General features: G+C 51.0%; 6 protein-coding genes across 6 annotated transcripts; 5 read left to right on the top strand and 1 right to left on the bottom strand.

The window, feature by feature from the left end:
- Positions 1 to 412: 412 nt before the first annotated feature.
- Positions 413 to 1,042, bottom strand: M437DRAFT_66879 (uncharacterized protein; the record flags this gene model as incomplete). Its single annotated transcript, XM_041024838.1, has 1 exon — positions 413 to 1,042. One exon carries the CDS (start codon positions 1,040 to 1,042, stop codon positions 413 to 415), a length of 630 nt encoding a protein of 209 aa, XP_040878956.1.
- A 5,608-nt stretch (positions 1,043 to 6,650) lies between these two features.
- On the top strand, positions 6,651 to 9,049 carry M437DRAFT_85370 (uncharacterized protein; the record flags this gene model as incomplete). Its single annotated transcript, XM_041028280.1, has 3 exons — positions 6,651 to 7,185; positions 7,241 to 7,979; positions 8,029 to 9,049. The coding sequence occupies 3 exons, from the start codon at positions 6,651 to 6,653 to the stop codon at positions 9,047 to 9,049; spliced, it is 2,295 nt and encodes a 764-aa protein (XP_040878955.1).
- A 1,071-nt stretch (positions 9,050 to 10,120) lies between these two features.
- On the top strand, positions 10,121 to 12,267 carry M437DRAFT_50441 (alpha-actinin-2; the record flags this gene model as incomplete). The annotated part of the gene is made up of 5 exons (XM_041022004.1): positions 10,121 to 10,179; positions 10,245 to 10,311; positions 10,366 to 10,718; positions 10,780 to 12,022; positions 12,082 to 12,267. The coding sequence occupies 5 exons, from the start codon at positions 10,121 to 10,123 to the stop codon at positions 12,265 to 12,267; spliced, it is 1,908 nt and encodes a 635-aa protein (XP_040878954.1).
- Positions 12,268 to 13,588: 1,321 nt separating this feature from the next.
- On the top strand, positions 13,589 to 16,084 carry M437DRAFT_76094 (serine/threonine protein kinase; the record flags this gene model as incomplete). The annotated part of the gene is made up of 2 exons (XM_041026555.1): positions 13,589 to 15,517; positions 15,572 to 16,084. 2 exons carry the CDS (start codon positions 13,589 to 13,591, stop codon positions 16,082 to 16,084), a joined length of 2,442 nt encoding a protein of 813 aa, XP_040878953.1.
- An 841-nt stretch (positions 16,085 to 16,925) lies between these two features.
- Positions 16,926 to 18,770, top strand: M437DRAFT_85367 (eukaryotic translation initiation factor 3 subunit D; the record flags this gene model as incomplete). Its single annotated transcript, XM_041028279.1, has 3 exons — positions 16,926 to 17,130; positions 17,190 to 18,432; positions 18,494 to 18,770. 3 exons carry the CDS (start codon positions 16,926 to 16,928, stop codon positions 18,768 to 18,770), a joined length of 1,725 nt encoding a protein of 574 aa, XP_040878952.1.
- Positions 18,771 to 19,112: 342 nt separating this feature from the next.
- On the top strand, positions 19,113 to 21,187 carry M437DRAFT_50744 (uncharacterized protein; the record flags this gene model as incomplete). The annotated part of the gene is made up of 3 exons (XM_041022071.1): positions 19,113 to 19,247; positions 19,319 to 20,747; positions 20,832 to 21,187. The coding sequence occupies 3 exons, from the start codon at positions 19,113 to 19,115 to the stop codon at positions 21,185 to 21,187; spliced, it is 1,920 nt and encodes a 639-aa protein (XP_040878951.1).
- Between the last annotated feature and the right edge of the window lie 262 nt (positions 21,188 to 21,449).

Below are 21,449 nucleotides of genomic sequence, written 5' to 3'. Positions count from 1 at the left end.
CGTGGCCATCTTGCCAGTTTGTCTGGTCTAGAGTACCCCATGACGAAGACACAGTCGAGAGCGACAAGGCAGATGTATGAACTGATATTGAACATGCTCGGAGACAATGCAAGACCATGCGCACATCTTGTATTGTGCTCAAGGGTCAGATGGATGAGCTACTCGGTTCGGCGGGGGAAGTTTCTTTGTACCTATCAAAGAATCGAATGTACCGACAACAGCACCGACATCACAAGAGGACATATCAGTTTTCCTGAGTTTACCGGGTGCGAGTGAGAGTTGTAGAATTGGTAGTGTTACTGACAGAAGTCTACTCGTGGACTTGATATGGAGTATGATGTCTGAAACTTCAATTGTTTCGATCTAACCGCTTAGAATGCTGCTTTGGGCTCATGGTCTTCTGTCTCCATATCTACCATGCCTCCGCCAGAGCAAAAAACTCGCCGAGGCAGTACCCATCGAACTCGTCTGCCCCCTGCCACAGTTGTGTCACCTGATCGATTATCATTTTGTGGTGTTCGCGTATGGCCGACATGATCGTCAACATTATTACCCTGCATTGATTACCCAGTTTTCTTCGACGAGCAATCCGGGCGGTGCTCTCACTGCCATCTTGTTCGAGTACCTTGACTTTGTCAAGGTGAACCTCAATGCTGCTTTCCATGATGAGTCGTATTTTGGTGCATTCCAAATTAAGCGCTGCAACTGATCTAGCTTTGGAAGTCACGAGGACCCTGATTGTGCGTATGCGGCCAAATCCCTGACGAGCTAGAATGTCGCCATATACCTGCCTGAGGAGATGATTCTTCATCGGGCGAGTCGGCAAGTCATACTTTACCGCAACATGTAGCTTGTGTGAAGGAATACCAAAAGCTTCCTGGCAGGTTCTGAGCTTGTTCACTGCTCGAAGAAGATAGCGAAAGTCGTCAGGATATCTGCTCGGACACACATTGTAGTTGTCTTTGTCCTCGTCATATCCTTTCAGTAGTTCCGAGGAAGCTGGAAAGCCAAGGAGTCTGATGTGGGCAGCAACATCGGCCATAGTGCTTATGCGGTGTAGGAACTCTTGAGTGGCATTGGTTTGTGGTGATGTATTCAGGAGATCGAGGTTCCTCAAGAAGCACTCTAAGAGTTCTCGACGAAGGTGACTGCTGATTCTCATTGAATCGTCAATCCATAGGTCGCCGGAATTTATTGTGCTGATGGGTCGCCGTAGGAGACGAGCAATGATATAGCTCGAGATCTGGTCGCGAACTTCACGCAGCAACACAGCCAAACTGCCGAGACCATCTTCGTTTATGATGGTAGATTGAACAATGCGTGGTGTTGTTGTAGTGTTGCGTCAAGTGTTGCTGACTTTGTTAGTGACGATCTATCCGAAAGACCTTTCGACGGATACGCACATCTGGTTCAGAAAGTCCACAGAATAGTGTTTCAGATTTGCCAAAGTAGGTTTGGTAAGCGGCTGATGAGCGGAAGTAAGTGCGCTCGTGGATGTGAGCTCGTGTCGGTGAAGTTGAGAAAGCTGGTCAAGATTGCGCCTGAGCGAAGCAATAAGGTTGTTGTTGAAGACTGAGTCTTGAGAGAACAAAAGCGTAAGCTTGTTGTGTGTGTGGGAAAGCAGTAGAAACTGCAAGGTTTGAGAAGTAATGATGCGCAAATGAGCTCTGCGGGCGCAGGGTAGATTGGAGGCCGTGTGAGGAGAGTAAGCTACTGAGTAGTGAGGAGGCCGAAGAGCGCGTGTGATGTGAGATGATGGAAGTGAGTCAATCCAGTGAAGGAAGTTCTGAAAGCGCAAGCACAACAACTTTTTGTTTCTCGGGATTCGAGCATCAGAGGTAGTCGAAACCCTTTCCCATCCTAAGCTACAAGTCTACTGTAAGATAACTGTCGAAATGCACATTGCGGAGACAGCTCTAAATGATGGTCTCTCTGCGGAGACCACATCTTCCAAGAAATTATTCTGCATTTATGCAGCTACAATCTGACTGTCTTTACCACGCGGGGAGATTGTTTGTGTCTCACTAACATCAAACTTGGGACAGCCAAGACCAAAATTGCTTTCACATGATCCACTGGGCATGCGAACCATATCAGTGAAACTGTTTGGGCAGACTCTTGGATGTGGCTCAATCCTCGCAGTGTGTGGAAGGTTGAAGTTTGCGACTATGATAATGCATGGCGCTCTTAAGACCAAAATTGCTATTTTTGAGAGTCACCTACCAGTAACTTCAATTCATCGTGGAATGAATTCCTTCTGGGGAAAATGTAAAGCTCAAACGTGTCGGGCATATCCATAGCTCTTTCTTATGTATGCTTTCGTGTGAGGAAGAAGAAGTGGCAAGGATAAGTTAAATGCAGCAAACGGAAAGGACGACCGACCAGGAAAGCAATCATCCGAGTTCTGCAAATCATTCAAGTGTCAAAACAGTCAAGTGAACTGATGCTGCTTCCGAACCAATTCCTCAATATCCCTTCATGCGTTGCAATTCGAAATCAGTATCATCAAGAACTGTGGAAGTCTTTGATTCATCCGGCATGTCGTCAATTTTCGAGTCGAAAGAAGCTTGTCAGACGGGATATTTTAGTGCTCGTGGTATCGTCTCAGATGCTGCACAGGCTTTACGAAGCAATATTGAGCAGGAAACTGCAAGTGACGGCGTTCTGTCTTGCCAAATCCGCGCTGAAAGATTCAGTAGTCAAAGTAGTAGCCAAGACAGACGCCTTTGATGTATGGAAACAGGGCCATAAATTCGATTGGGAGCGACACGTTTGTCCAACACTTGAGACACCGTCACGGAGTCACAACGAGAGCAAGATGGTGATTCTAGAGGTCTTAGTCGTGTAAGACGTTGATGCACACTTACAAAGCACAGAGCGGCAGAACATCAGCGAAGCATTGTTTGTTTGAAGTGGTGTTGTGGGGCCATGGCACCCCTTGTCTCCGTCATTGTTACACGAAACAGATAGTAGCAACACCGCAAGCTCCTGCTGGTGGTGTAATGCTTGGCTCTAGAAAAACGAGCTCTAAGCATGAGCTCTGAGCAACATCTCAAGAGAAGTCATGCTTGGCAGCATACGTGCTCAAACAGAAACACACTGTGGGTAGACATGATTGTCGCAACCATTGCCTGGCTCACCAAGAATTGAGAGTTTGTTCGGCCTCACTGTTGCTCCACCAACAGAGACTCAGGCCTCCCAAGAGACAGCGAAGGAGTACACGCATTCTGCTGGCATAAGGTTCTTTCTCGGTTTTTGGAGATGCAGAAGGCTACTCAGGTGTGCGTAGCAACAGGAGCCCTGTGTTGCCGAACCTTCGTAACCAGTGACAGGTATGCCTGGTGCTTCGACTCGATGCAAGGTACTGATCAAGGTTCGCGATTAGGACAGCTAATGTTTCTGGTTTCCAAGATGTTGTCTACCGAGGTTTTGTTGAGTGTTCTGGTTTGCCCGTAGAAGGAGAAGGACGTGGAAATAAGACACCCACTTCCGCAATGCAGAAGACTGGAGCATGAATCTCATGCTGCCCGACAAGAACCGAGACCACTTACAATGTATGACCAACCGAGAACAAATGATTACTCTCGTTGTTTCGAGTCTTGTCATGAGAAAAGGGGTGAAGTGAGATGTGCGGTCTGACAACAGAAAATTATTTGTTTAATGATTAGTATTCAGTCATTTTGACTCGAATCGATTGGGTTGTGTGTGTTTCAAGGCTCGTCTGGAGTCAATCGAACATCGGAATGTTGACGAGTCAAGTGTTTTGTTATAGGCAGACGAGGATAACGCAAAGCTGCAGAGTCATGGATATTGAGTTTTTTGCTTTGTGGAAGGGTCCAGAGCGAGCCCTGGGGAAGAAAATTCAAGAGATTGTGCGCAAACGTGTCGGTTTCGCTGATACAGTGTGGACCTGCGGTGTGTTGTTTCTGGTAAACAGCATTTTTGGTAATAACGATGGACGCCGTCGCCTGTCTTAACCAATGTCAACTGCCGTTCACGTCGTACGTCGTAAGCTCGGTCCACAAACTAGACACTTAGGAAGGCGGTGGAGGACTGTCTAGTTTCAGTGAGTGGACAACTGGATGTTCTCGAGTTCAAGTAGTGCGATTGAAATCGCTTGACATCATTCAACGTTGTGGACTTTAGGTTGTTCATTTGCTGCACGTCGTCGACTCGTCGGCGAATGGACCCGTTGCTGTATGATGCACGAACTTGTTTTGTCCAAGTGTTTGCTTTGTGGACCCCCAGATCCAGGATCGGTAGATTTCGGCTAGATCGACGACCTCTTTTCAGGAGTGGGTTCAGGAGTCGGCTTTCTCACCTTAACTGAAGTACAGAAACTTTACGAAGGCGCAGCACTTGCAGCAGACCGAGTGGTCTCGCGCGAAACTTGGAGAACCAATAATCATTTATTTTCCCCTGTCAAAATAGCTATCGGAGAAACAAATGCACCAGGCGACTCAGACGAAGAAGTCAGCAAATTTGGTGCGGCTCAAGCAATTCCCAGCAACTCGGTTATAATTGAGATTTCATTCGCTGCTTAGATTGAGGTTATATTGGCGCCAACTTTGTGAGCTCAGGGCGTCGAGTAAGCACAGCATTATGTCGGGGAACTTGTCCGCAGTACCGCACTTGTTAATCTGTGGGATCTCCAGCTTCATGCTAACACGGGACCATGGACAAAGGCTGGAGTGAAATCCAATGACCCACAGACCTCACTATTGGGCATTAAATCCTTCGAGAGCCACTGGGCTTTTAGAGCGGATTTTGGGCACCACGCCACTGGGCTGAAGTGGTCACTGACTGTCCAATTGTTGCATCCTTCCTACCAGCCTGAGCCGGATGCGGGCCGATGCAGTTTGGAGATTCGAAGATATCGGGAAGCGTTTCGAGTGTTGATATCGGAGTCCGCATGCAGTGCTTATCCAAGCCTCAACAGGCGTCGAGCACACCACAATTCAACCTTCCATGCAAGGATTGACGCTGTCACGAACATTTGACGACGGCGGCTGGTATGCAGGGCTCAAAAGTGTATGCACCTGCCATCTCCATCTCATAAACAAACAACATCAGAAGGACAGGTTCCTTGCATTGCAAGTGTCGATAATGTCTAGGGTCTTTGACATTCGACATGTCGCAGCGGGCTCAAAAAGGTGCGCTGCATGCTGTAGGCATAAGTCGGTCAACCCAGATTGATTGACAAGTACCTGCAGGGCGAGATGAACACTCGAAAATGCCTATCGGACGAAAAGAAGTTGCACGACACCAATGCATATGTGCAGCGAACGTGACGCAACATGAATTTTGCATATCTTTTCTTGTCGTTTTGCATATGTATGTACGACGTTTGATATCTGGGGAGCAGCAGCGAGCCGTCCGAGACATAACAATTGTTCAAACATCCGAGCTTTGCGCAGGTTGACAAACATCAAGTCTTGACCATTCGTGTATAAGCGCCTGGGTCATGACAAGTGACACTGTTGACAGCGAATGTAGTTGAGGAATAGCACGTCGTAGTGTAGGCTAACAAGTTAGGCCTCGAGTCTGTGAGATGATTGCGCGATGTCCAGGTGCTCGGGATCAACATCGCGAAACCCGCAGACATGCATACCATCGGAGACCCACCAGCCTCTCAACGGTGCGCGTAATCTTAACACAGCAACCGCTCGTCTAGCGTTTTAGCTCTCTCTACAACCCGACAACCAGGTCGGAAGCAGCCAGCAACCGTCGCGATACATACAGCCGTCACGGAGATGCAACCGAGTCGATTGCAAGATAAGTTACATGCATCTCAATTACAGACATGGAAGCATAGTGTTATTCTTGCGCTAGACAGCTGTGCAGCCCCAGCATGTTGTTGTTGGCGATGCGAGTGTCAGCTCCACCTCAGGCGTCGCTTTCCCGCGTCTCCGCTCCGATTACTCGTGGCTTCAAACTTTAAGCTTTTCGCAGCTTTGTGAACTCGAGAAAAGTCCGCAGACTGCCCAAGGCCAGTGCTCGAATGCCCCCTCTCGGGTTTCGCCTTGGTCCCTAAGTTGATAATAGTGCGAGGTAAACAGAAGCGCCGCGGTAGCATCGACGGCTCCGGCCAGATGAGGGCTCATGGCCGGGGCGTCTGAGGTGCGTGGACAGTGGACTCGAAGTTGGAAGTTGGGCGATCGGTCCAGTGCTCACGAGGCACGGGAAGCGCTCCATAGTGCCATGCGGCCGCTGGCGCTGGCTGCAGGAACACCTAGCGTGATGGGCATTGATGAGGGTGGCTTGACTGGCGAGGGCCAGGTTTGATTCCTCCTCCAGATTTAGCCTACATGGACCAAGGAGACGCATCCTCTGTCATCATTCGGCTGACGTTCCCTGGTCGTACACGCTCCACACTGCTGTACTTTTGCGCCGTGCAACCTAGCTTTGCAGGCACAACATTGGCTTGCATTTTACCTACCTCTTTTCGCTTTTCCTCTTCCTCTCGTTTTTGTCAACAACCACCTGTCAACCCATTGTGCATCCCATTTTGTGTCTGTCGCTATCGAGTCTTGTCACGCCGTCCACCATCACGAGCAATTCCAGTAGTACCTCGGCTGGGACTCATCTACCTACCACAACCATTCTGAAGCCTCTGTCTGCCCTTGGTCATGAATATTCTCCCGGACTAGATGGCTCCAAAGTGGTTCTCGCAAAGCGATGACAACGCATCTCTACACGCAAATGCCATGGCTTCTACTCCAACCGACCGAACGCTCAAAAAGACTTCACGACTGTCAGCAACATTTGGCGTCGACTCTAGGCCGTGGAACTTGATGAGTTCCTCTTCTGACCGCAGTTCGTCATCTTCCAGAAAACGGCTGTCACTGTTCGGCGCTCGTAATTCTACAGCCTCATCAGCGGACATTTTCTCGTCGGGTCATTCTTCGCCTCGAGACTCCGCTTTCGTCCCACCTGGTCGATCCGAAATTTCCCTCCGTCCCGAGTCTCGCTTCAGTATTGATTCAAAGTCGACAACCATCGCTGTGCCACCTACAGATAGCTGGCGCTCGTCTATTTTTTCCCTCAGGCGTTCGTCAAAGGCTTCGAAGGGCTTGGAATCCAAGGATGAAACTTTGATGCGATGGCTGCGTAGCGACAGTCGTACATCGAGCTGGCGACGTGAATCAACTGATGGTGACAGGGAGCATGAGTCAGAAGAAGCCTGTAAGTCGTGTGCACGGTCGTTTCCGACATATGAAAACTAACGCCTTTCGTCAAGTCTACCAAACATTAAGGAAGAAGAACATTTCGGCTCCTTTCAACTTCCAGCATGTCACACATACACAGCAAGAACAGCTGCCGCAGTTGGCATCCGTAACTGACCGCGAGCTTGTCTCGGAGTTCTGGGCCGCTTCAGCCTTTCAAGCACCCAAGAGTGAACTTCGTGGTATCAAAGCAGATCCGGTCGATAGTAGTTATCGTCTTCGCGCAAACGAGAGAAGACCTTCTACCGCTTCTTCCGTTCGCTCCGAGTCCTTTGCACTCAGACACCGCGGTTCAAGCTTTACATCATCGATCCATGAACTCGACAGCACTCCTCGTACCCCTTGTGGTGCCGAGTCTCCCGTGGACGAGAGAGCGCGCTCTTTATCGCTCAGCTCAAGGACTCACAGTTTCTCCCGACTAGATCTCCCTTCGCGGGAAAGGTTAGCTGCTTTGGGAGCTGAGCAGAGAGAGCCGCCTACCATGATCCACCCGGCTCTACGCGCGCAGTCGACACCTCCCACAGTAGAACGCACATCCAGTCAACCTCAAATTTTTGAACTTCCTGGCACCAGTCTCGAGTCAGTGCCTGAGGAAATGGAAGGTTGCGGACCTAGCCCAGCAAAAGTTCCTCGAGCAAAGGCTATGCTGGATTTGTCACCCCTTACATCTCCAAACTTCTCCAAAATCCTCGCCATCTCTCAATTCAACTGCTCGGCAGAAGAATGGTCTCGTTTTCACACCTTTTCCCGTGGGTAACGCATTCGCACAAGCACACGGAGGCGCCGGTATCGAAGTACCTAGGACCTCTTCCGAGAGTCGCCTCTCTTTCAGTGTCGATGGAAATGTACCTAGCTTGACTTCTGGTGAATCATGGGAGAACGATATCGATTTTTGCTACCTGGTGAAGGCTGAATCGTCTTGTGACTTCGACTGGGAGTCGGTAAGATCGAATAGTCGCAAAGGCTCTGCCTCTTCAGCTCGCAGGGACTCAACTACCAGCGTCTCGGTGCAACGCGCCTCGAACAGCGATCCATCGCGCCGAGCAAGCATCAAGTCGCAGCCTGATGTTGAGGCGCTTTTCGCCGATTTTGATGGCAGCTCGAACTTCGTCAAGGAACAAACTCGACATGACTCACCTCAGATGTCCGTCTCACGTGCTGACTTGAGCCCCATTCTGGAATCACCTTCTAAAGTCCCGACCCTCGATAGCAGTTCTGAGACAGTCAACCTTGCAAAACCCGCCCACACTCGCTCCATCTCCTTGGACGACAATGTGAAGCGTGGCCGTAGCTTGGACAGAAGTGCGCGCTGGTCGATCGCGTCACCCCTCTGTCTCCCGGAAGATGCCAAGCAACGCGGCATTACCTTCACGCATCCGGTATATAAACCACGAGCAGTTCGCATGTCGGTACCTCCAGGCTTCGCTGCCCCTCCACTACCACCTCCGAAAACAGCCCTTCCACCTTTGCCGGCGCAGCAGCCAGCGAAGCCTGTCTCACCACCCGTTTCACCCACCTCAACATGGTCCAGCTCTTTTCCGACCATGCGCAGACCTTCTTCTGCACAGGATCGCGCCATCCTCCAGGCTGCCGGACGCTTTGTGAGAAGTGGACGTGCGTCTAGCAGACCCGTGACACCAAGTCGTCTTTCACACGTCCAACACGCCATGCGTACCTCACCTTCGCCAGCCTCGGAATCACCCACCATTTCGCCAAAGACGACAGTTAGCACTGATTGCAAGTATGGTGGAGTTTTACCAACTCCACCAATGTCTCCGCCCGAGCAACACCAGGGCTTCCAAGAATACCCAGCTTGGATATAAGTGGGCAGGGGATTCTACAGTCTCGTCTTTTCCTTTTTTATTTTCTTTGTTACGTCTTTATGATCACACGGCCGTCTACGAACTTTGCTATCACAAAAAGTCATATGGAACATGATTTTGCCTGGTTTTTAGCGGATACCCAACCCAGAGCGCGGAGCAGCACGGGGGTGTTTGATTTTTTATCTTGGATTGGTGGTCGGAGAAGAGGCATATGCATATAGGAAATGCAGAATACCAATCAAACTTCATCTTGATACGATTGCAGTTCCTTGTTGTAGAGAATGTAATGCTCGTATGACATGTACTCTGGTATTTGTTTTCCGCACATTTGCTCGAAGCAACATGTGGTGATCTACGAATCCTTGGAAAATGTACCACACAACTGTCAGGCGACCACATGGCATATGAGACCACATAAAGCTCAGGCGTACAATATTTACAAGAGAGTTGCAGTCTCTCCAATCATGATTTTGGAGCATGCAAGACCTGTAGAGGCAAGAATTAAGATGCTGTTGCTGAAGGCAGGGTGTGCAGACTAACAAGCTGGACTTGGTCAAACAGTAAACTGAGGCCAGAAGCCCTTACCGAAGCACAATGCAGAACATTATAGAACAAGATAGAGCATACCGAGGTACGCGTAAGCTGTAAATTAATTCGGGCAGTGTCAATGGAGAAATAGACGAATTGGTACAAGTATAAGATTAAAATAGTCAAGCAGAAATGAGCACGCCGGCAAGATCAGGGAGCAAAGCGCTGGCTGGGCTGGCTGCCCCTCAATGAATTGTGGAGAGGTCAAGGATTGGGCCTTACGGCGTTCGGGAGCACATGGCCGCAATCCCCAAAGGCCGTTTATTTACCTTTAACCTTGTACGAGGGGTTCGTGTTTCCCTCACTTGCATCTCACCACTTTCGTCTTTTTTGCATACACTTGAACGCAAGACATATTATCGCAGCAACAGGAGTACGGCTGCCTCTTGGATTAGACGACACAGCATCGCTATCGTCGCACTCAGCTCTTAAGCGCCGGCAGGTGTTGAAGAGAAAGGCTTATCAGCACAGGGCGCGCCAGCCATGGCTGTGCTACTGGAACAAAGTTGGGTCAAGGTGCAAGAGAAGACTTTCGGCAAATGGTACACAAGAGCCATCACACCTGCAACTGAGTCGAGCAGAGAGCTGACCGAGGATCCCGACACAGGCTCAACAGCAAGCTGCAGGTCCGCAATGTGCAGATCAAGGACCTGGTCACTGACCTCTCGGATGGCGTGAGTTGCCTTCTCAACAACCATGTGCCATGTCTCACTCACAAAACTACGTAGGTCATGCTCATCCACCTCCTCGAGATCCTCTCCCAAGAATCACTAGGCCGCTATGCCTCCCGTCCGAAACTACGAGTCCAGCGATTCGAGAATGTCAACAAAGCCCTAGACTTTATCAAAGGCCGGCGCATCCAGTTGACGAATATCGGCGCAGAAGACATTGTTGATGGCAATCGTAAAATCATCCTCGGTCTCATCTGGACCCTCATTCTGCGCTTTACCATCAGTGACATCAACGAGGAGGGTTTGAGCGCAAAAGAAGGATTGCTGCTGTGGTGTCAGAGAAAAACTGCTTGCTACGACGAGGTCGAGGTTCGAGACTTTTCGTCGAGCTGGAACGATGGTCTCGCTTTGTATGTGAAACACCTTTCCACAAAGCCTCCTCTGAAACAATACTAACCTATCATCTCCCAGCTGCGCACTACTTGACATCCATCGTCCCGATCTCATCGACTATGACAAGCTCGACAAGAACGACCATCGTGGAAACATGCAATTGGCCTTTGACATCGCTTCCAAGGAGATCGGCATCCCGGACCTGCTCGATGTCGACGACGTTTGTGATGTTGCAAAGCCCGACGAGCGTTCGCTCATGACCTATATTGCCTACTGGTTCCACGCCTTCTCCGCCATGGAACGTGTAGAGAACGCAGGAAGACGTGTTGAGAAGTTCGTCTCCAATATGCAAGGAGCCTGGGAGATGCAAAACAGCTTTGAGCGCCGTATGAGGGAGCTCCTACGCCAAATCGCCGAACAGCAAAAACAATGGAAGGATGCCACCTTCGAGGGCTCTTATGCCGATGCCAAGATGCAGAGCTCCGAGTTCACAGGTTACAAGCGAAACCAAAAGAGAAAGTGGGTAGCAGAGAAGAGTGACCTGGTTGGTCTACTTGGAAACATCAAGACAAAACTCAGCACATACCGCTTGCGACCATACGAGCCCCCGCCGGAGCTCAGTCTTGCTGCACTCGACTCGGCCTGGGCTGGCTTGATGCAGGCCGAGAAGGAGAGGAGTAGAATCATCAACGAAACAATCCGCGACATCAAGAACGCGTTACGGAGGAACTTCGCTGACAAGGCCAACGACTTTGCTCTCGCTCTGCACACGTTGAGTGTGAGCATCTCTGGACTTGAAGGTGAAGTTGAAGACCAGAGAGAACACATCACCAAGATCTCAGAATCGGTGCCACCCCTCGATGAATATCTGACCATTATTGGTCGTCTGGACGAGCAATGCGAAGAGGCCAACATTGAAGAAAATGATTTCACAACATATACATACGACGAGCTCGTCTACGAATTGGGCTTGGTCAAATCGAGTGTGCAGAAAAAATTAGCTTTCTTGGAAAACCAGATGGTGGCACGCAGCATGACCAATCTCACGCCCATCCAATTGGAGGAGTTTGAGTCCGTCTTTAGACACTTTGACCGTGGTGGCAGCAACTCGCTGCAGGAGCTCGAGTTCTCAGCAGCGCTCGCAAGTCTGGGACTTGTATATGACGAGGACGAGATGCACGAACGCTTCTTGGAGGTTAGCAACGGACCAGGCGGCACTGTCAGCTTCGAGCAGTTTATTCGCTTTATGGTCGAAGTCACCGAGGATCAGTATACGGCGGAGCAGGTGTTTGAGAGTTTCCGCGAAGTTGCGGATGGCAAGGTAAGAGGCACTCCAGAATGCGACATTATATCGAGCACGAGACTGATCAATCTTAACAGCCATATGTCACCGAACTCGATCTCAGACACTCACTCATCCCTGACGAACTTATCGAAGATCTGGTCAGGACAATGCCTCAACACAACGGACCCGACTTGCAAGAGGACCGAGACCTGGAAAAGTACGACTACATTACCTTTATGCAAAAGTATATGGGCGCCGCACCCAATGCCAACGGAGAGTGATGAGAACTACATGCAGCAGGCGTTGGAGAATCCAATTCTGCAGTAGGGCAAGGTGACTTCCATTCTTCTCAATGCTAGAAGTTAGTCACATGAATACATGCATACTAGCGATCAAGGAGTTGCGCGTTGGCAGGGAAAGCGTCAGAAAATATTATTTTTTGCATAGCGAGTTCGTCGGTCTGATTTTCCTGGGCAATCAAAAAAAGATCACAAATGTGTATGTATTACAAAGCACGAGTCAATATCAGCTTCTGATTGAGATGAAGAGTGAGAAAGCGCTTGTCTTATGGTCGAGATGGAAGGTGCTTGTACCCCTCTGCGGGATGGGCGGAGTTTAAGCTTCAGCATGGTACAAAAGGTTGTTTCACATGCACGCTTGATATGAAGTATTCTTGCTATCGCGAGCTTGGCCAGTGTTTCACGAAGACAAATGAGTGCATGGGCAGCCAAATCAAGGACAATGAGAGTGGATATGCTCAAAGAAAGAAGAAGGTGAGTCTGTGATAAGGCGGGAGGTGCATGGCGATTAGAAAGCCACTGCGGTAGAGTTGCCGTTCAGGGGCCGTTCGCGTGACGTTGTTTGAAGAGTGCATGGCAGAATGAGCAGGTATTTTGCTTCCATGTGTAGCAAAGGTGGAGTGAGTATCACGTTGTAAGGAGCTGTAGAAACAGATAAGAAAATGTTCTCTTGCATGTAGAGTAACCAATTGAATCAGGACGAGTGACATGTTTATGCACGCCGTGTCAGGTTGGGCGTGAAGGCGGTGAGCTGGATTAGGGTGCACGGAGGCAGGTCGAAACGCAGCGTCTAGTGCAAGCAGGTGAGAGAGTGCAACAGCAGCCCCTCGATCTTTTTCTACACACTGTCCAACCGTCCGTCGAACTCGCTCGTTTTATCCAACGTCTGCAGGCAGAGCTGTCATTGTTTCCTGTCGTCCGTCGTCTTTTTGCAGAGCAGTCGCAGCCCGGTCCTGTTGTTTGCGCTTCGCTCTTTCATTGTCACTGGCCAGCACAAGGGGCTCACCACCAAGCCGAATCAGCTCCGCATTCAGCGCCTGCCCACTCGACAAGGGTTATCCACGACGTTACACGACACAACCACGACCACTTTGCGCATTCAACAATCTACCCCGGCTTGGTCAACCGTCACCAAACCTTGTGTTGCGCCTTTTCAAAGGGAAAAAGGTCGACTCTGTGACTGAAGCGCTCGCTCACAGCCACACATCATGTCGCAACCACACGGGTATGTCCTATTGTCAGATGAAACCACCACTCGCCATGCTGATACACGCTCTGCAGAGTTTACTCAGAGGGCTCCTTCATGAACCCAGGTCCCGCTCCTCGCCCTCCTACCGATCGTCCTCGTCTCGCTCTTACCCCTAACGTTAACAATGTTGCCGGCAACATGAGCCAATTGAGTCTGCAATCTCCTGGCCCTGGCGGCTCCACAACTTCTCTTCAGCGCTCTATGACCGACTTTGGCTCGTCTCGCAATGAATCATCAGCCGTCAAGTCTGGCTGGGCCAAGGTCAAGGAAGAAGGTGGTTTCATGAAGGGTGTCTTCTGGTCTGAGAAGTTCCTCGTCCTCAGAGAAAAGGCCCTCGACTTCCAGAAGAGCGACACTGCTCCCAAGATTTCCTTCTCCATTCCTCTCAAGGATGTTCTCAACATCACCAGATCTGAGACCATTCCCTACTCGTTCGAGTTGACCCGAGGCACACCTGGAAATGAGAAGATGGTCATCTGCAAGTTCGAGACCGACAACGATGTCTACGGCTGGATTGATGTCATCTACAACAAGAGTCCCACCATGGGCGGTGTCAGCCACCCTACCTCGTTCGCCCATCGCATCCACGTCGGCTTCGATCCTGTTACTGGAGGTTTCGTCGGTCTACCTGTCGAATGGCAGAAGCTGCTTAACAGTTCAGCGCTCACACAGGACGACATGGCTAAGAACCCCCAGGCTGTCGTCGAGGCCCTCGAATTCTACACAAGCAAGCTCCAGAAGAGAGCAGATGACCCCAAGCAATACCCCAGTCTTACCCCCACGCCTCCAATCGACGCTTATGGCAACAAGCAGCTGGGCCACGGAAATGGCATCGCCCCTCCCCGCCCTCAACCTCCTGCCGCATACACCAGAAAGGAGAGCTACAGCTCTACTCGCAATGTTTCGCCCGCCGGTTCGCAGCCCCCACTTTCGCGCTCTAACACGGCGCCTCAGTACGACCCTCGCGTCGAGGACGAGCGCAGACGCAAGGAAGACGAGAGACGTAGAATGCTCGAGAAACAGCGTGCGTACGAAGATGCTCAGAGGAGAGAGGCACAAGAGCTCGCAGACTATAACGCTAGTCTGCCCAAGCACAAGTTGCCCTTGGCTCAGCAAGAGATTGGAGGTGGCGGCTACTCTAGCGACCGCGATGCCAGCCCCTCTTCCAGATACCAACCCTCCAGACCTGCTCCCTCTGCACCTTCGAGCCAGAAGGTCAACCCAGTCCGCCAGTTGACTGCACAGCGCCAGGCTCCCACAGCACCATCTCCCAATGGCTCGTCTTCTTCTATTCCCAGACCCAGTCCATCTTCCCAGAGACAGCAGTCGCCCAACAGCCAGAGAAAGCCGGGCCAAACAGGTTCTCCTGGCGTCCACACGCCTTCTGGCTCGTCGCAACAGAGAGAACACTCGCCCGCTGCGCCCAAGCCGCTCAATGTCGCATCTAAGCAGCCGACAGGTGCGCCAATGGACCCCATCAAGAAGGCTGAGATGGCCCTCACTGCTGCTCCACCCAAGAAGGAAGAACCTAGAAAGGATGTCCGCATGTCTAGCATGACTGATGCCCAGGTTATGGAGAAGTTGCGCGAAGTTGTGTCCAAGGAGCGTCCTTTGGATTCGTACAACAAGCAGAAGAAGATTGGTCAGGGTGCTTCTGGTTCCGTCTACGTCGCTCGTATCCGTGAATCTGCCACATCTGCCACTGCCCGTCAACAATTGCGCGAGAATGGTCCTAGAGCTCAAGTTGCTATCAAGCAGATGGACCTTCGCAACCAGCCTCGCAAGGAACTGATCGTCAACGAGATCATTGTCATGAAGGACAGCAAGCACCCCAACATTGTCAACTTCCTCGATGCCTTCCTTCAGGAGGAGAGCAACGAGCTTTGGGTTGTCATGGAGTTCATGGAGGGTGGTGCACTCACCGATGTCATTGACAACAACCCCAGCATTTCCGAGCCGCAAATTGCCACAATCTGCTACGAGGTGAGTGTTGAATTATTGCCCAAGGTCTGACTACAAGCTAACAAGAATTTCCAGACTTGCAAGGGCCTTATCCACCTTCATCAGCAGAACATCATTCACCGTGATATCAAATCAGACAACGTCTTGCTTAGTTCGCGAGGCAATGTCAAGATCACCGACTTTGGTTTCTGCGCCAAGTTGACCGAGCAGCGCAGCAAGCGTGCCACCATGGTCGGAACACCTTACTGGATGGCACCTGAAGTTGTCAAGCAGAAGGAGTACGGCAGCAAGGTTGACATTTGGTCTCTGGGTATTATGGCTATCGAGATGATCGAGTCCGAGCCTCCTTACCTCAACGAGGAGCCTTTGAAGGCACTGTACCTGATTGCCACCAACGGCACACCACGTCTGAAGAAGCCCGAAGCTCTTAGCAAGGAGCTCAAGAGCTTCTTGAGCGTCTGCCTATGTGTCGACGTCAAGTCTCGTGCTACTGCTGAGGAGCTTGGTAGACACGACTTCCTCAAGACCGGCTGCAACCCCAACATGCTCGCCGAGCTTTTGAGATTCAGAAAGCAGAGTGGACACTGAGTGTGAAAACTTGGACGACAATTCGCATATACCCATGATACCCAAGTGCTGGCTTTTGCTTACATCAATGCTACAAACGTTGTACTAGTCGGCAGCTGTCACCAGTATGCAACAGCCACGGAAATAACGACCGAGCGAGACTACCTTTCGCAAGCAAGAAAAAAAGAAAAGAAAACCCACAACATGACCTGAGGATATGAGATTACCATATGGAAAGCTAGCCAACAACGATCACGATGATGAAGAGAAGGACAGAAGATTTCCGTGTTTTTGTCTTACATTCTGCATCATCATCGAGGCCGACATCTCTTAACCTGTCTCACGAACGAGATGAGGAGTGAAGAGACGGGGTGCTGCTTTACCACCATTTCTTTTTCTTTACTTCTCTTAGCAGAACGTTTGGATGCATGACGAAAGGCCCAAATGTTTCGCTGACTTTCTTTTCTTCATGGCTTCTTCGCTTCTATCAGAGTAGGTGATGGTTGATCACGGTCGAAAGAGAATGCATGTAGCTGAAGCTGGAGTCGTCGTTAAAAAAGGAATGAATGCTTTTTCATGTTAGTTAGCCGGCGTTTGCAAGGATGCTTTGGACAGGGATGGAGTCGAAAAAGGGTTGCTTCGAACTTTTAGAACAGTTCCTCTATGCATTAAATCAAGGACTTCTCATATTAAGAACTACTCATGTGCTCGATGATTGACCTGAGACGTTCATGCGCAGAGTGAGAGTAGGCGAATGCCAAGATTTCAGAGGGCCCACCGAAGTTTGCGCGGGATGTTGTCGACGCCGCCGACTTTTTCGCGGGAGCGTCTCGATTCCCTAGCAGATCAATCACATATCAAGATGGACTCGATTCTTGGTCTCGTACAGGCGCTGCCTGCTACCGACTCATGGGGACCTCCCGTCACCACCGATACCCTGCGCGACGGTCTCCCCTACGCTCCCTTCTCCAAGGGCGACAAGCTTGGCCGCATGGCCGACTGGACCGCTGAGGGCAAGGACCGCGAAGGCAGAGGAGGCAGACAACAATACGGCCGCAACTTCAGAGGTGAGGAAGACTTGAAAAGAGCAGAGGGAACAGCCGGACTGACAAGTCACTACAAACAGACCAGCCCTACGGCGCCGGCGCAGGTCTCCAAACCGCTCTCAACATCGAAGGAATCGGCGAGGAAGCCAGCTTCTCCATTGTCGACAACTCGCGCACTGCCGCTCGCCGCACTTTCGGCCGTGGTGGTGGTACCGTTTTCCGTGGACGTGGTGGTGCTCGTGGTGGCGCTGCTCAGCGCGGTGGCCGTGGTGGCACTTTCCAGCGCGTTGGAGGTGCTAGACCTGGACAACAGCAATACGACAACCGTGCCGCACAGCGTGGAGGCCGTGGTGGCCGCAGAGGAGGCTGGAAGGACTGGGACAAGCCGCAACGCACTCGTGAGGCCTCGGTCCAGCCTCGCGATACCTGGAAGCTGCTCGAGGAGATTGACTTCAACCGTCTGATCAAGCTGAACCTGGACACTGGTGATGGCGAGGATGTTGAAGACTATGGATTCCTCTACTACTACGACCGCCAGTTCGACAAGCAGCCTGGTGCTCCTACTTCTTTCCGCAAGCTTAACGTTGTTGAGCGCGCTGCTTACAATGTCACAACTTCTCACGACCCCATTATCCAGGATCTGGCCGCTAAGGATGCTGCTTCCATCTTCACCACCAGCGATATCTTGTCCATGCTGATGTGCGCCCCCCGCTCCGTTTACTCATGGGATTTGATCATCACCAGACAAGGCAACAAGGTCTTCATCGACAAGCGTGAGGGCAGCAACGTCGACCGTGTCACCGTCAACGAGAACGCTGCTGATGCACCTCTTGAGACTTCCGAGGGTACCAAGGACACCATCAACAACGTTGGCGCCCTTATGGAGGAGGCCACCCACATCAACCACGTCTTCCCTATCCAGACCGTCACCGAGAGCCAAACGTCCAAGCGCGACATGGCCAACGAGCACCCCTTCTACAACCCCGAGGAGGAGACCGACCCCCCTGCCTCCAAGGCCTACAAGTACCGCAAGTTCGACCTTTCGCTCGAGGCCGACGAGCAGCCGCTACACATCATTGTCCGTACCGAGCTCGACGCCGTCGTCAAGAACGCCATCTCTGGCGAGGACCAATACCTCACCATCAAGGCTCTCAACGAGTTCGACAACAAGGCCATCGGTAGCGGTGGTGCTCTTGACTGGCGCACTAAGCTGGCTTCTCAGCGTGGTGCCGTTGTTGCTACCGAGATGAAGAACAACAGCTGCAAGCTTGCCCGCTGGGCTACCCAGGCCATTCTCGCAAAGGCCGACCAGATGAAGATTGGGTGAGTTTTATGATCTGATGACCTCTACAAAAGAATAAGCAAGTGCTAACAAATATGACAGTTTCGTGTCGCGTGTCAACCCCAAGACCTCAAACGACCACGTCATCCTCGGTGTCCTCGGCTACAAGCCCCGTGAGTTCGCCGCCCAGATGAACCTGAACCTGAACAACGGTTGGGCTATCGTCCGCACTTTCGTCGACATGGTCATGTCGCAAGACGAAGAGGAGGCCAAGTTTGTGCTTGTTAAGGACCCTAACAAGCCCACTATCCGCCTCTACAACGTTCCTCGCGACACTTTCGAGGAGGAAGAGGAGATGGCTGGTATTGACGAGGAGTAAGCTATTTCATGAGGATGAATATGGAACATGTGATGTGCCTAGGGATAGATGGGGATTGGCATGTTCGAGAGTACAGAAAAAGCGAATGTTATACTTTTTACGACTTCAAAATCTTGGTTATACTCTTTACAGTTCGTAGTCATTTATTTGATATGTGTCCATATGTTGTTGTTCAGAGACGAAGAAGAAAGTGGGCTGAAAGCGGTGTGGAGACGGGTCCAGCTTGGCAAAAGCGCGGGCGGGCGTCATCGTTCATGTGAAAGGGACCTGCAGGCAGTTAATTCCACGTCTTGGTATTCTAGACCTTTTGTCAACCTAGCACCCACATATTGCTACAACAAGATGGTTTTCTCAACTCAGGGACCAGTGTCGTTCACAAAGACGACGCTGTCATACCCAGTGTATGCCGCCGAGTTTGACCCCTACAACCGTGGCTTTCTTGTTGTGGGCGGCGGCGGTGGTCAAGGTCGCAGTGGTGTCGCAAACAAGATCGTAAGTCACAGGTAAAGCCTCTGCAGTCGCATGATCGATACTGATATACATCATAGACGCTACTGGACGCGAGCAAACGCGCAGCTCTCGATACGACGGCCGAAATCGAGCTCTCGAGCGAAGAAGACTCCATCACATCGCTGGCCACTCTGGCTTCTAAGGACGGTCTCATCACATTAGCTGGCATCAATTCTTCAGAGGCCGATCAGAAAGCCGGCAAGAACGAACATTTGCGTACGTTCGACATCAGGTACCCCAAGAAGAAGCAGGCCTCGGAAGAGAAGCAAGACGGCGAAGCTCAAGATGGATCCATCTCGTTTGTTGGAAAGGCATCACTCTTCCAACCAGCAACAGGCCCAAAGCCAGAAACATACCAGCGTGTCTTGCGACTCTCACCAACCTACAAGCGCGACTCGCCAAACAAGCGCATCGGAGCCGTCGCAACTGGACTAGCCAAGCGTTCCGAGATTGTTGTCTTCGATGCCACAAAAACACCTACAACCGATGCTGAGATCATTGCTCGTATTCCTATGCGCGACAATGCCGAAGCTGCCGATTTGGACATCACTGAGCTGGAGACCAACACCTTTTCCATCACCTGGGCTACCGACTACGACGTCTACGAGCAGACGGTCATGTACAACTTCGACACAAAGAAAGCCTCCTTCTCTCCTGCAAACCCAAGGAAAGTTTACTCGATTCCTAAGCGTGAGGATGCTAGCAAGCCTGCGCGTCCCAAGTACCGTGCTATCAGATGGTTGAGCAATGAAGATGTGTTGCTCTTGAGTAATCTACCTAACCGCACTGGTGCCGAGCTGAGCATTGTTCATCTTTATCCATCTGGTCCGGCGTTGATGGTCAAGAACAAGGTTTTGCCCGGTCATGTCAAGCAGGCTGTTGGTCTCGATGTCTGCAGTTTGGATTCGGATAAGGCTGGAAACAAGCAAGTCGTTGTTGCCATCGCCAGCCACGACATTTCAATTCCTATCTACACTCTGGACTACAACGCCAACACTCACACCTTCGCCAAGTTCAAGCGCTTCACCACTCTCAATGACGTACATCCGCTACAAATGACCTGCCTCCGCTTCTCACCCTTCCACAGCCCTGTTCGCGCTCCTCCACCCGAGACGGACAAACAGGGCAATGCCCTGCCCGCCAAAAACCCCGTTCACCCCGGTCCACAATACATCAAGCTTTGCAGCACTAGTATGGGCAATACCGTCGTTGTAGACACTTTCGCTCTTCTCCCTTCACAGCCTGCAGACCGCCTGAGCCGTTATGTTCTCCTACACCCATCCGATGAGCTTCGCCAACGTACAACCTACGGCGTCCTCATTGGCTTCGCCGTCTTGATTTTCGCAGTCTTGCTCCAGTCTATGTACTCTACCGATCCTTATGCTCCTGGTCTCGCCGACTTCATTCCTCTACCAGCATCATGGCAACGCACTCTTGCGCATCCTGCAAACATTGCTGATAGTATGGGTCGCAAGGGCTGGGAACCCATCGTTGATGCCGCGTCTTCGGTCTCATCTGCTGCATCATCTGTCACCTCTGCCGTCCCCTCAGCAGCTTCCTCCGTCATGGATGCTCCACGAGTCAAAATCGCCGATCTGATCAACATGAACTTTGCACTCCCCGGCGGCTCAAACCCTGAAGACAAAGCCGTCATCGTTCGTGACGAAGGCGAAGGCAAGAACCTCGCACTTAGTATGTGGGACAAAAAGGAGTATTTGAAGCAAGATGAAAAAGCCAAACATTGGCATGAGTTGAATGATGAAGAGCAACATGTTTGGAGGAAGAGATTGGTTGATGCTGGACATTGGACTGTTGAAGAAGGTGAGACTATTCTCAAGGGAGTTTTGTTTAGTAGTTGGGCTGGGTTCGTGGGGAGGGTTGCTGGGGAGGCTATGAGAGAGTTGTGAGGGAGTTAGACTTGTAGTATACGGTGTCTAGAGGTTGGCGTGGATGTGTAGGTATGTTTGTATAGCTTGTCGTACCCCTAAAAAATTCATCCCCTGTGCCTGAGGCGAAGCCTTCGTCTAGTGTTTCCTGGTCTCGTCTACCCAACTCTCTCTCTGCGAATCTTGAACATTCATCCCGTTTGTCTTTTTTCTCTACGCTACAGAAAGTAATGCGTGTAACTGCAAGGATCTCAAATGTAGCATTTGACCAATAGTGGAGAAT

The sequence above is a fragment of the Aureobasidium melanogenum genome (genome assembly GCF_000721775.1).
Source record: "Aureobasidium melanogenum CBS 110374 unplaced genomic scaffold scaffold_13, whole genome shotgun sequence".
NCBI lineage: Eukaryota > Fungi > Ascomycota > Dothideomycetes > Dothideales > Saccotheciaceae > Aureobasidium > Aureobasidium melanogenum.
This window is presented reverse-complemented; position numbering and strand designations above follow the sequence as displayed.